At 36.4% G+C, this 13,797-nt stretch overlaps 3 protein-coding genes across 5 annotated transcripts; 2 read left to right on the top strand and 1 right to left on the bottom strand.

Annotated features, from left to right (window-relative positions):
- Positions 1 to 1,029: 1,029 nt before the first annotated feature.
- LOC110619295 (inactive receptor-like serine/threonine-protein kinase At2g40270) lies at positions 1,030 to 5,611 on the top strand. The gene is made up of 9 exons (XM_021762646.2): positions 1,030 to 1,401; positions 1,485 to 1,623; positions 2,272 to 2,343; positions 2,436 to 2,579; positions 2,677 to 2,817; positions 3,147 to 3,667; positions 3,848 to 4,038; positions 4,122 to 4,254; positions 4,758 to 5,611. Exons 1-9 carry the CDS (start codon positions 1,293 to 1,295, stop codon positions 5,351 to 5,353), a joined length of 2,046 nt encoding a protein of 681 aa, XP_021618338.1. The 5' UTR covers positions 1,030 to 1,292; the 3' UTR covers positions 5,354 to 5,611.
- A 488-nt stretch (positions 5,612 to 6,099) lies between these two features.
- Positions 6,100 to 6,700, bottom strand: LOC110618511 (non-classical arabinogalactan protein 30). The gene has a single exon (XM_021761654.2). The coding sequence runs from the start codon at positions 6,628 to 6,630 to the stop codon at positions 6,100 to 6,102; it is 531 nt and encodes a 176-aa protein (XP_021617346.1). The 5' UTR covers positions 6,631 to 6,700.
- Positions 6,701 to 7,734: 1,034 nt separating this feature from the next.
- LOC110619538 (sorting and assembly machinery component 50 homolog) lies at positions 7,735 to 13,797 on the top strand. 3 transcript variants are annotated; one of them, XR_002488692.2, is made up of 5 exons: positions 7,735 to 8,310; positions 9,745 to 10,227; positions 11,041 to 11,550; positions 12,357 to 12,504; positions 13,368 to 13,797. XR_002488692.2 is itself a non-coding variant. In XM_021763050.2 (4 exons), exons 1-4 carry the CDS (start codon positions 7,846 to 7,848, stop codon positions 12,438 to 12,440), a joined length of 1,542 nt encoding a protein of 513 aa, XP_021618742.1. In that variant the 5' UTR covers positions 7,735 to 7,845; the 3' UTR covers positions 12,441 to 12,883. The 3 variants fall into 3 exon arrangements, 1 of the variants encoding a protein (XP_021618742.1); XR_002488691.2 differs by lacking the exon at positions 13,368 to 13,797 and adding an exon at positions 12,932 to 13,279; XM_021763050.2 differs by lacking the exon at positions 13,368 to 13,797 and having other exon boundaries at positions 12,357 to 12,883.

Below are 13,797 nucleotides of genomic sequence, written 5' to 3'. Positions count from 1 at the left end.
CCTTTGTACAAAGCACTATATTATATACTCTCTGTTTTTTTTTATTATTATTATCTATCATTTATAATTTTTACAACCGATTAATAAATGTATTAAATTTTAATAAAATTAAAAATTAAAAGTATAATTGGGAAAAAAAAGGGAATTTCCTTTGATTTAAAGAAAAATGTGATGGGGGCATGTGGTGGGAGTAACATATTTTTCATGAGTAAAGCAAATATGGAGGCCAAGGGAAGAGTAGAGTTAAAGCCATTTAAAGAAGAGACCAACTCTACTCCAACATCCATTCTTGATTTTTAAATATTTTTTTATTATGTTATGCAGGTTGGATTTGAATGATAATATATTTATTACTACTAATTATTTAATTTAAATAAAATAAAATTTTAATTATACATGAAAATTAAAAAGAAGGAGGTGATGAAGTATAAGAATGGGTAGAAAAATTGAAGGCCAACATCAAAAGAAGTCACCAATTCCACCAAACCAATTTAATATCAAATCACAGAGATAATCAAATATTTAATTAATAGCATAAACCGTCATTAAGAAATAATCAATCCAATTAACTATACCCCAAAGTGGGCCCCTCTGCCTCACACAAAGGAAAATGACCAAGTCTCACTCTTCCTCTGTCGTTGCGTTCTTCGCTTGCCCTGCATCACACTGCACGATTTTATTTCCTTGGGTAATTTATAACAAAATCCTTGACTTAACTGTTAATAAAATTTACAATTTAGTTTTTATTATTTTAGTATTAATAATTTAATTTTAAAATTATTTTATTAAAATTTTATTAAATTTTAAAAACTATAATATAAATTACCTTTTATTTATGTTTATTTTTAAAATATTTAATATTTAATGTTTATAATATGAAAAATTTATTAGTTTTTTAATTAATTACTTTTCACCGCGGCAGAATTTTGTTTAAAAAAGAAGTTGAGGATAGATACGCGTTTTCGGAAGAATTTTATTTATTTATCTATTTATTTTATTTTTAATTTTATATTCTCTGTTGTTTGGGTCTAATAAATCAGCTCGGTAACAAGCGAACACAGGTTTTGAAAATCTCTGCGTTTGTTCTCTTCTTCCTTCTTCCTTATTTTTTTATTCATTTTCTGATTATTCTAGTCTCAGAAATTCACATTTTCAACTTCTTCGGCTCTTCGGGAAAAGGGGAAAAAAGAATTTCTTCAGCTCAATGCCTATCTGAAGCTTTTAGATTTCTCTCTGCATCTTTCAAACTCAGCTTCTACTAATCCTCTTCTCGGTTAAGGTTTCTTTAACTTATGCAAGCTTTCATGGACAGAAGGAACTGGAAATTCATCAGATTTAGAGTTCTTCTTCTCTTTTTGCTCTACCAGAACTTTATTTTCTGCTGGTCGCTCAACGAAGAAGGTATATTGCTACTTATGGTTTTCTGTTTGTTTCTTGGGAAAGTGGAGAAGAATGGTTGGTGAAATTTGGTGGTGTGTTTGCAGGTTTAGCGTTATTGAAGTTTAGAGAAAGAATAGTGAGTGATCCGTACGAGGCGTTGAAGAATTGGAAGGATGAGGATGAAGTTGTTAATCCGTGTTCTTGGTTTGGAGTTGAGTGCTCTGATGGCAAAGTTGTCGAATTGTATGTGTCTTTTCTCTCTGCTGAAAAATTTTGGCCTTTTATTTTCGTTTTCTTTTCTGTTCTGATTCTGGAAAATTTAAGGGAAAAGTTTTGAGGCTCGAGATGCATTTTTTTAATAAAATTTGTAATTTCTGAAGCTAATCATGCGAATCAACGTAACCTTTTGGTTTTAGATGGCAAGTTTAAAGTCTGTTCTAGCTATTATTTTGCAGTTTTGAGAAGTCATGCGTTGGTTTCCAGTTTACTTTTTTCGATGACTCTATCAGATCAAAGTAACTCTATTACTATAATTTATGCTGCTTGATCTATTGATTACATGTTCTGTTAATTGCCCTTTTGGCTGCAGCCTGCTGCATTGTTAGAACGTTTTTCAAAACGATATCACATCAGGTGCTGCTGTGCCTGGGAACCTTTTGGGTTCCCTGGTGATATGTAAACTTTGCAACTTGAATCAGAATCCTTAAATTGTACTTTGGTTTCGAAGTTTTGTTTATTTTGATTAGAACTTAATGGATATCAGCTCAGGTTGAGTAAAATTTGAAAAGAAAATCAGTGTTACTCTCTTTGTAGTTAATGGTTATTTTAAACGTGATACTACTTGCTGATAAGCACTCTATTTTATTCTAAAGAAAAATATGTAATATTCAGGAACTTGAAAGATCTTTATCTTGGAGGAACACTAGCACCTGACATCAGAAACCTTGTTCACATAAAGTCTATGTAAGTATCAACTAGGCAACATAAATTTACCTTTTGTCCTTTGATTCAGAATTTTTTTGCCTTTGGTCATATGGCTTAATGTTCTGCTGCAGCATTTTGCGCAACAATTCTTTTACTGGCATCATTCCTGAAGGGATTGGAGAGTTGAAGGAGTTGGAGGTGCTAGATTTTGGAAATAATAACTTCAGTGGGCCACTTCCTCCTGACCTTGACAGCAGTCTCTCTTTGAAAATCCTGTAAGTTGATAATGTTGAACAATTTTTTTCCTCCATTGAGATTATCTTCTGCTTCCATTAGTATATGAACTCCATTTTTTTTGTGCATATGTTTTAGTCTCCTGGACAACAACAGGCTTCTCGGCAATTTATCACCTGAAATTCATCGACTAGAAACACATTCTGAATTTCAAGTAGATGAAAACCAACTAGCTAGTGCAGCTAAAGGACCATCTTACAATGAAAGATCTGCCTTACGGTATGTCAGTTGAATATTCTCGTATGGGTCAAGATAAGACATTTTTCTGGTAGTCTACTGTAAATCTGAGACAATTTTAGTGGCACTAACATTGTTTTAGGTTCTTGGGCACCTTTTGGTGAACCATCTGATGGAATTTCTCCTTTATGGGGGACGTTGAAAAAAGGAATGGCCCCTCTGTGATAAACAATTCATTGTTTTCATGAAATGAAATTGTCTTGCATTCCCCCCCTCCCTTCCCTTCCCCTTCTCTGTATTTTTGTAATTTCTTTGCTATTCCATGCTGTTACATACTTACATTATGCCTTTGTCCCCCATATTTTTTACAGGAATGCTGTGCAAACTGAAAATGCAATTAACAAGCGACAGCTGCAAGTGGCCAATGCCCCTCGAGTGAATGAATCACCATATTTAAGAAGTAGTTTCTCTGTTCCAGAAGCACCTTCTGAATCTGGAAAGGCTCCACCTAGATCTGTAGCCCCACCATTTTCGCTTTTGCCTTCTCCCCCTGTAAATAACTCCATTCAATCTCCTCCACCGGAACCAAATCCGGCACCCTCTTCTCCCCCTGCAGTTGTTTCTCTTCCAATTCCACTGGAACCAAATCCCCCTTCTGCTTCACCTAATGGTTCTGCTTCAAATCCTCTTCTAGTTCCAACTCCTCCATCCTCTAATAATCCTAGAAAACATTCCTCATCAAAAAAACATGTTTCTATAATTGCTGGTGTCATAGGGGGTGCTTTACTTGCCATGTCCATTGTCATTTTATATGTGTATAAAATTAACAAGGCTACTGTCAAACCTTGGGCCACAGGATTGAGTGGGCAACTTCAGAAAGCATTTGTAACTGGTAATTCTTCTTCCCAAGTGGAAAAGTTATATTTTGTACGAGGGTGTGAGGTTTCAAACTTCAAACCGTTTTACATGTGCATCTAGAGTATAAGCTGCTCCACATCTTTCTTCCATATGGTGTGTCCATGTTCAACCCTTTTTGGCTATCTACTTACATGACTCAAGATTTGCATTTCAGGTGTACCGAAGCTTAAAAGATCTGAGCTTGAAGCAGGCTGTGAAGATTTCAGTAATGTAATTGGTTCTTCACCAATTGGTACACTGTACAAGGGAACATTGTCCAGTGGCATTGAAATAGCTGTGGCCTCAGTTGCAGTAACATCTTCCAAGGATTGGCCTAAGCATTTGGAAGTTCAATTTAGGAAGAAGGTACTTTATGAGCTAATCACATTGAACTATAAGGGCTTATGATGCAACCTCGTTTTCTAATTCCTTCAGATATTTTCTTTCAGATTGAGACATTATCAAAAGTGAATCACAAGAATTTTATCAACCTTATTGGATATTGTGAGGAGGAGGAGCCCTTCACAAGAATGCTGGTTTTTGAATATGCTCCAAATGGGACACTCTTTGAACATTTACACAGTAAGTTCTTAAGATTTGGTATGTTTGTGGGCAGATCTGAGATATGAAATCATAAGTTCTACTCAACTACTTCTCAATGACTTAAAAAAAATCTTTATTCAGATTGTAATCATTCTAAATTAATGTGTAGAGCTTATTATGGTATGTAAAAATAGGACAAAATGTGCCCTATATTGAAGAAATATGCCATCAATTCCAGATATAATATTGTACAGATGAATGAAATGATGTGATAAACTTCCACTTGAGAAGATTTGAATATAAAGAAATAGGGCAAGAATCTCAGATATTAACTTTTGGTATAAACTAGAAGAAAAAAAGAAAGAAGAGCATGAGAGGAATAGAAGTGCATATAGGAAATGCCGTATTATACATCCACATGGACTTGTGCGTTCGGTTCTTGCCCCTAAGAAATAAGGCTGAATATTCTTCCTCTTTCATTGTTCATTTCCCTTGTATTCAACTTTATAGTAGCAGATCTCTGACAACAGTTGCTCCTGCAGTTAAAGAATCTGAACACCTGGACTGGCCAATGCGGTTGAGGATTGGAATGGGCATGGCTTGCTGCCTTGAACACATGCACCAGCTGAACCCACCAGTAACCCACAACAATCTGAATTCATCAGCCATCTCTCTCACTGAAGATTATGCGGCCAAAATTTCAGATTTCAGTTTTTCAAATGTGATAACTGCAACTGAGATGGAATCATTTGGCAAGAATTTCTTAGATACTCCAATGGTACATCCAGAAAGTAATGTTTACAGTTTTGGTGTGGTATTATTTGAAATGATAACAGGAAGAATACCTTACTCTGTGGAGAATGGCTCACTCGAAAACTGGGCATCAGACTATTTGAGAGGAGATCAACCCCTTAAAGACATGGTTGATCCGACGCTAGCCTCCTTCGAAGAGGAAAAGTTAGAAAGAATTGGTGAACTGATAAGATCTTGTGCGCGCCCGGATCCATTGCAAAGACCAGCAATGAGAGAAGTCACTGCAAGATTAAGAGAGATAACAGGAATAACAGCAGACTCAGCAACCCCAAAACTTTCTCCTCTCTGGTGGGCAGAGCTTGAAATTTTGTCACCAGATGCATGATGCTAAAATATAAAAACCAGACTGTAAGCAAGAGCTCAAGTTCTCATTGGCCATTGGTTATGGTTTGTGAAGCTGAAAGAGGCAGTTGCTGTAAGTTTATATCCTTGTATCTAAGAGTTGCTTGTATATAACTTAGTGAGAAAATGTGGTAAATCATTTCCATTCTTTTCTTTTTTCCCCTAAATATTTTATTTCTTTTTCTTATGAATTTGGGTGTGAATTCAACACAAACACGTCTATATACAGAGTAAATGGTCATCTCTCTCTCTCTCTCTCTCTCTCTCTCTCTCTTGTAGTTGACTGCTTTGATGTGAATGATTTTTAATTAAAATTAGCATATATTAAGACCATTCAACTTCAGCCGCAAGCTAATTGTATTATTTAGATTGTTTCAACTGAGGTTCCCTTTATAGTTATATGTTCGTTTCAAGGAAGAACAGCTGCAATCCTGCTGGAAATAAAATGGTTTTTCTGCTCAACATTCAACAGATTGACTAAATCATCTAATGCATGTGCTTATCGTGCCAACTCATAGAAGGAAACAAAATAAAAATAAAAGTAAACAATCCAAAAACTAGATATAATAATAAAATCTATTAGAGGTCTGTGATTTCTTAGTATGAAATTCGAACTCGAGATTTCACAGCTTGAAAACAATTGGTTAAAACCAACAAAAGCCAATAAAAGATAACGAGAAAGAAATCAAAAGAAGGTGAAAGAAACATTAAACTCGAACGGTAATCATATTAAATATGAGTTTGAGGGGAACAATGAGCTGGACGGAAAGCCAAGGGGCCAGCAGAATAGATCACAGCCTCATAATGACTTCCTCGAAGTACCTTGTTCTCGTAGCGAAGTGGAGCGCCATTGATACCATAGTTAACGTTGGAGAGGAGGCTACAATTTGCAAGAGGAGATGAAACAAGCTTTACGAGGCAAGATTGAAGAGGATGATCTAAAATATTGTTATCCATCTTGAACCCATCAAGTTGTGCATAGAAATATCCATGCTCATTAGTTTCATATGCCTTGTTATAGCTTACTTGTTTCTTGTGGTTTTTGCAAATGACACTAACTTTAGCAGAAGGGATTGGCTCAGCCCCATTGAAAGACCATGAACCATAGTGATCACAGCTTTGGCAATAGACCATGCCTTCAACAACTACATCAACTTTCTTCTCGGCTGGTCTGGTTGCGGCATTTTCGTAGGCAGATATTGAAGGGATGGCCAATGGGAGCAGCAGGAGAAAAGCAACAGAGAGCTGGTTGATTGCCATATTGTTGGGAGGTTTTTGGAGACTAGAGAGGAAGTGCTACGGGTTCAGGGTAAGAGAGCTATTTTGGATTGAGCGGTATTTATAGAGATCTATTTTGAACTACAGACTAACGTGGGGACTACTAAGTTGCATGTCAACCACTATCATTCTTCATAGTATTGGTGTTTACGTGAATGCCACCTTTAATTATTTTTTTAGTGTAATTGACTCAAACTTAGTTCAAATTTGAAAGCTCACAATTCCGAAAATGAGTTTAATACGATTGAATTAAAATTAATTGATTCTTATTTAGAAAACAAAATGGTTATAAGACATAGACCCTGAAAAATTACAATTTTTTTTTTCAAAGCTTATTCAAACATCTGCCTTCATTTTATGGTTCACTGGGAGAAGCAGAAACCAAGCATCCTTTTATAACAAGTTGCCCCATCCTCATCAAGTCCTTGACAATGCATACAGTTTTCTTGAAGAATATCGAGCTGCTACAGATGAGCCTGCCGGTCTTACATCTAGCGAAACACAAACCAAAAAAGTTCATTAAGAGAAGCTGTAACGAGCCAAAAAGATCAAGTATGAACATCAATTGATTGCAGGGATTAAGAACAAAGGACTCCTCCGTAAGCATGGATGCTGCAAGACTATGAGCAGTAAAGTTACAATCCTTGTGAATGAAATTAAAGGAGATGGACGATAAATGAGAAAAAAAGATCTTGACATCATGGAGATTGTTCTGAATCTCTAACCAAGTCCAATCTATCCTTCCACTACCACTAAACTCGTAATTTGGACCAACACCATGTTGATGGAGAAAGCTTGTAAACTTAACCCAGATATCTTGTATCATGGTTCCTTGAAGCTCTGTTGCTCTAAGACACAGGCGAGTGTTACCAAACTTCGATGACTTTCGGTCTCAATCTTACCACAACAAGCACATTCAGCAGCAATGTGAGGCATCGACCTATTAAAGGCCCCCAATCGTGTGTACTTGTGCTACCTTCCTCTAATCTATGTTGGCCCAAACCCGTTGGAACGGCCCATTAGCCCGTGATTAAATCAATTGCAGAACGAAATGTAAATACAATAAAGTACAGGGACGCCATTGCAAATTTAAAAAAAAAGGAGCAGCTCCATGGAGAGCTAAAACAACCATAGCATATAGTCTGTAGCCTGTACAGTGGCTATCGTCCAAGTCGCCGTCTCTCTCCTTCCACTTCAATGGCAGTAGACCCCAAACCTATCCCCGAAAACGCTAACAATGGTGAGGAAGAACTTGACGAAGAAGACGAAGAAGAAATCCAACCGGAGCTACCAAATACTCGAACTCGAGAGTCTCGAGCACGCATAGAACGGGAGAAACTTGAGAATCTCTTCCGCCGGATACAGACTGAAAGGGTGCCTCTCCGTGTCCACGATGTCATCATCAAAGGGAACGCCAAGACTAAGGACTCATTGATCGAAGCTGAAACGGCGTTGCTTAAAGACGTTTCGTCTATGCAAGAGTTGCTGGAGGCTTCGAAAGATGTGAATTTCGGGTTGCAGGCGCTTCAGGTTTTTGATTCGGTTAGGATTACGCTCGATTCGGGCCCGCCGGAGCTGCCTGGGACGGCTAATGTTATCATTGAAGTTGTGGAGACTAAGAGTCCACTGTCTGGAGAAGTAGGCGCGTATACGAAAGGCGAGGTATGTTGTATGCTACTTCTTTTGCTTTATGTTTGTGGTGTGTGTGAGTTTTGGGCACATTGGTAAGTGGTTTGTAGTTGAAAACTTGAAATTGAAATTGTTGGGTGAGTGATTGATGTTGTGGTGTTTGGTTATTGAGAAACTGATGGAGAGTAGAATGAAATGCGATTACTGAGTTTGTTCAAGAAAAGTTGAGAGTTTTAGGCTTAGCTGTATACTTATTCTGTATGTTTTGACTTTGATGATTGAATGATGAGTGGGTGTTTTCTTAGCGAGTAACTGGAAAGAAATATAGAAACAAAAATGAAAAACATAAGGTTTATTGTGTTTGTTTAAGGAAAGTTAGGATGCTCAATTTTGATCTCACATTTCTCTTGGTTAAGTCATTTGTTCAGTTTGGTTTTAGTGGGCAGGAAAGTTGGTCGTTGTTACATTGGGTTGGATTTGGTGGCATGCTGGTTCGGAAGAAAATGAACAGATGAAGTGTGCTTATCTTGTAGTGGGTGCTGAACATTTGAATGTTCAGCGTAAGGAGCTTCTAGTATTTAGGAATATGCACATATGATGACATAAATATACCTTTGTACTTTATTGGATGATGTTTTTTGTTATTATGTGGTGGTTTTTTGGTTCATATTAGACTAGGACAGGTTTGGGTCTTTGTAATTGCTTTTTATGAGTTAGTATTGTGTTTGACTTCTAAGGAATTTGGCAAACTAGAGGAAAATCTTTGTATGGTAACAAAATTACTTAATATCTGATTTTGTGTTAATGGGAATGATAAATTTGTGTTGAAATGGATTCAAGTGGAATATACTTTTGTGTGATTGATTTCGCCCTATTTGCTTATTTGTGAAAATGAAGTTGATTCAGCTGAATGCATCTTTCAATTCCTAATTTTTACACAAAATATTAGTTGGCGTCCTGACTTATTTGTGGTTAACCCTTAACATCAAGCATTTATAAAAATGTGATTATTTAACCCTTAAACTTTGTAAGTATAATGAAAAGTCAGAGCGTGCATAACTCACATTTCAAGTCAGAGTGCAAATAACTCATTATCCGCGCATAGGAGTTCAATAGTTACAATTAATAAAGTTCAGGGGTTCAAGTTATAATTTTACAGAGGTTAGATGTTAAATATTAACTACAAAAAGGTCAATGTCAATTGATTTTGTGTAAATATTAGGGGCCAAATTATGCATTTAGCCAAGTTGACTCACTACTTCTATGTGAGCATGTGCATACATTATCACTTATCAGCCGTTTGATCAGAATCTTCCATTCAACCCTAGGTTTGACTTTTTCTCGTGCGCTCTGAATAATTTCTGTATATGGAAACTTGCACTGAGATTTGTAGTTTGGGTTAAAACATAAAATTCTTCGCAAGAAGATCCACTGTAATATTGTCTGAGGTGTAGAATGATTTTGTAGGCTCGATCTTCAACAGTTGAAGGATCAGTCAAGTACAAAAACATATTTGGTTATGGGGATATCTGGGATGCCTCTTTGGCATATGGTGGCGATCACATGGCTGAGGTAAGTTCTGGTGTATATTTGCCAAGATTCAGAGGACTTGCTCCCATGACAGCAAGAGTGTTCCTGCTGTCTCAAGATTGGCTGAAATTTTCTTCTTTCAAAGAGCGGACATTGGGTTTCTCTCTTGGCTTAGTTTCAAGCAGGAATCATGACTTGGTGTACAATCTTTCATGGCGCACTTTGTCAGATCCATCACAAACGGCATCCAGGTCAATAAGGAGGAAGCTTGGTCATGGGTTGCTTTCATCCTTGAAATACACATTTAAGATTGACAGGAGAAATTCACACTTGAGGCCAACACATGGATATGCTTTTGTTTCTACCACTCAAATTGGTGGTCTTGCACCTGATAGTCGGAGTATACGATTTTTGCGCCAGGTTTGATAATCTTTCCATGCTTCGTAATGTATTTTCCTCATAATTATTATATCTGTTCAATCATTATTTTTCTGGCTGCCTACAGAAGCTATTCTTTCCATGTACATGTTTGACAATTTCTCAGAAACTTCTGGAATCTGGTCTTAGTATCTTAAATTTGGATCCTTGTGTGGTGGTTCTGTCCTAGTTTTTTAGTACAGAGCACTATCGTGGGCTCTTAATCCCCAACTAGTTTGAGATTAAGGCTTAGTTGTGTTGTTGTTGTTGGGTTTCTGGGATAACTCTGTTGTTTACTTTATATTCTCCAATTGCATATATCTTATAATCTATCTTTTGTATTAATAGATGCTTCACATTTTCTATATATACATTAAAGATGAGAAAATGGGGAATTGTTGAAGCAATTGTTATATAGCTTATGCTAGATATCTAAGGAAAATTATATGATTAACTGTATAGTACTCTTGCTTAGTACATACAAATAAAGACTAATCGCTTGACTAACTAGTTAACGGAGCAGAGATTAGTTATTACCATAATCACTCAGTAATATTTCATTCCCACAAATGTGTTCTCCCGTTAATTGCATTCTTTGTTGGTGATTAAGTCAAAGAGCCTGAAATTTTTACTGGTCTGTTTCATGTCCATCATATTATTGTGTTGCCACGTTTCTTTAGAAATTTGTAATAACATTGGGCTGCATTTGTGAATGAATTGTACTCATTGATTCTGTTGAGATTTTTTGTTATATCACCATTCTTTATGCATTCACATTTCTCATGGACTGTTTCTTCTTTTTAATATTTTAAGCAGGAGTTTGATCTTCGTTATGCACTCCCTCTTGGAGTTTTGCATTCTGCACTCAACCTTGGGATATCTGGTGGGCTTATTTTTCCATGGGGAACTGGATTCTTAAACATGCCTTCTCCTTTACCAGAGAGGTTCTTCTTGGGTGGTAATTTATCTCCAATTTGCACTTTGGGAGGTCCAATGGCATTATACGGGTTTAGGACAAGGGGACTGGGCCCTACTGATACTCGAAGGCAATTGCAAAGTAATCCAACTGATGATAATGCTGACCCTGGGAGAGATTACATTGGAGGAGACCTTGCTGTGACCGCATTTGCAGACTTTTCTTTTGATTTTCCCTCCAAGTGGTGTCAATCAAAAGGAATCCATGGACACATGTTTGCATCTGCTGGAAATATTGACAAGTTAACAGAAAATGCATACCAAAATTTCTCCTTGCAGAAATTTGTGGAATCATTTCGAACTTCTGTGGGAGTTGGGGTCATTATTCCTACAAATTTGTTCCGGCTGGAGGTCAGAAATCCATTTTTATTGTCTTTACCTTGAACCTAAGCAAAAAAGTATAACCCACTTTGGGCTGTAGAAATTTTACAAAATAATCCACTCACAATGTGAGCTGGATTTCCTGGTACTTAGCTCATAACATTTTTATTTCTGTGCCTGGTCACCACATCATCAACTAATGAACTTGGTGTCTACTCCATGCAATTTCATAAAATGATTTTGTTCTGCAAAGCTATTTAGTCATTTTTCCTAAGAGACAAGATGTTAATATAATATGTGCCCTTTGTTTAGAGCAGTTAAGTTTCATTGCTGAAAGAGCAACTTTGAAAATTTTCTGTAAAAACACTTTAAACTCGGACAAGTACCCTTTACTTTGTGGGCACTTGCAAAAAGACATCTACTTTCAATTTGGTTGAAGTTAAATCCTTGAATCGTGGAAAAACTTAATGAGTTATTTACAAAGTCTTTCCTTTGAACATCAGTAATAGATTAAGGGGGCAAATGCCTCAGTCCTCACTATATATATGAGATTTTGCAGTGTTAAAATAATTTCTAAGGTTATCTATAGTTGTATGTTCTTCTACCTGAGTTCTTATGTTAAAATTTGAACATTGAGTGAAATTGTTTATGGTGAGCATGGCGTTTATTGTATTTGATAATTGTGACTTGTATAAACATACAATCTTGAATTATGCAATATGACCACATATTTACGTAATTTGTTAGCTTCTAATTCTGCTAATTGTATTTGTGATTTCTTTCTACAAGACTTGGGCCTGCTAGTTATTGGCTAATTATGTGGATTTTGTTTCCAGTTAAACTACTGCTACATGTTGAGGAAATTTGATTATGACCATGGGAAGTCAGGGTTCCGGGTCAGCTTCTCCACGCCTTCATAAATCTAGTTGGATATGTAATGATGTCTGGCAGATTTCAGTAGACTCAGGAAAGCTTTAATATCAGGTAGCTGACCTCTTATGCTTTGGCATCTTTGGACGCCATATTGGCCCACTTTCATTTTTCCTCTTCTTATTTTTTTTAAGTTTTGAATTGAGAATCAAAATTCACTGAACTGGAATTTTGTGAGGTATAAATGGAGGGAAATAATTTTGTGAGATATATCAAGAACTAACTTGGGTCCCATATATTTGGGTGGGGCGGCTGGGGATGGTTGGTTTGATGCAAGTGTCAACATTCCAATTTCAAATATGACTTTACAGAGGATCTGATTCAATACTGTTTTGCTCTTCAGTTTCATTGAAAAGTAATTTGTTCTTAATAAGGGCTTTGAGCCAGTTACTTGTCACAAGTAATGTGATTGTTTTAGTTTTAGTTGCTTGAACTCCAATACTATTAAGATATCTTGTGATGAAACATTCGTGTGATGCAGATCTTGAATGATTTTGAAAATTATGCAGCAAATCTTTATAATGCCTGCTAGAACAGGTAAAGAGCTTGTTGAGAATACTAAAACGGTGTGTATTATGTATAAAATGGAGCACTTCACTAAAGCAGCAAAATGTTGCTTTTTGGGCTACAAAGAATCCGACGCCGTTTCATAATTCTTCTCTTTGCTTCCAGAAGAATGATTCACGTGATTCATTCCTTTCTAAGCTCTCAGAGCTATATAATGAGTTGTCCTTTCTGTTGTAATTTCTTTTAATAAGAATTGTATATATGTGTGTGGGCATCCAAAAGAATAACATATGAGAAAAATTCCTTCTCTCCGTTCTGCTCTTCTTTGTTCTTTATTATTTTACATGGTATCAGAGCAAGCACTGTGCTTCTGAACCTTAACCTTCTTTTCTTCTCTACTCAAAATATAGCAAAATGGCTGAAGCGATAAGCAACACAGAATCTACTGAAAACAAGATTGGAGATGATACTTCAACCCTTATAACTCAGATCACCCTAGAATGGCTCTTGTCACTGTACCATTGGATGGTTGTAATTACCCAACTTAAAGTAGATCCATGGTCATTGCGCTGAGAGCAAAAGACAAATTGAGAAATTGAGTTTCATTAATGGCAAGTGTGAAATACCAGAAGATGATCTAGCCAAACAAGAGAAATGGCAAAGGGTGGACAACATGGTTATCTTTTGGATTTTAAGCTCCATCTCCAAAGAATTGACCGAAGCTTTTCTTTATGCAATATCTGTAATAAGAACTATGGGAAGAACTCAAGAAAAGATTTGGTGAATCCATTGCTTTATCAACTATTATCAACTAAAAAGAGAGATAAGTGTTTTTACACC

This window comes from Manihot esculenta, chromosome 7 (genome assembly GCF_001659605.2).
Source record: "Manihot esculenta cultivar AM560-2 chromosome 7, M.esculenta_v8, whole genome shotgun sequence".
Lineage (NCBI taxonomy): Eukaryota > Viridiplantae > Streptophyta > Magnoliopsida > Malpighiales > Euphorbiaceae > Manihot > Manihot esculenta.
This window is presented reverse-complemented; position numbering and strand designations above follow the sequence as displayed.

Bases quoted from the DNA above. Each gene is read 5' to 3' on its own strand.
- LOC110619295 (XM_021762646.2), top strand. From the start codon at position 1,293: ATGCAAGCTTTCATGGACAGAAGGAACTGGAAATTCATCAGATTTAGA. The intron at 1,624-2,271 runs GTATGTGTCTTT...TGTAATATTCAG, and splicing joins GATGGCAAAGTTGTCGAATT to GAACTTGAAAGATCTTTATC. The intron at 2,580-2,676 runs GTAAGTTGATAA...CATATGTTTTAG, and splicing joins AGTCTCTCTTTGAAAATCCT to TCTCCTGGACAACAACAGGC.
- LOC110618511 (XM_021761654.2), bottom strand. From the start codon at position 6,630: ATGGCAATCAACCAGCTCTCTGTTGCTTTTCTCCTGCTGCTCCCATTG.
- LOC110619538 (XM_021763050.2), top strand. From the start codon at position 7,846: ATGGCAGTAGACCCCAAACCTATCCCCGAAAACGCTAACAATGGTGAG. The intron at 10,228-11,040 runs GTTTGATAATCT...TATTTTAAGCAG, and splicing joins GTATACGATTTTTGCGCCAG to GAGTTTGATCTTCGTTATGC. The intron at 11,551-12,356 runs GTCAGAAATCCA...TTTTGTTTCCAG, and splicing joins CAAATTTGTTCCGGCTGGAG to TTAAACTACTGCTACATGTT.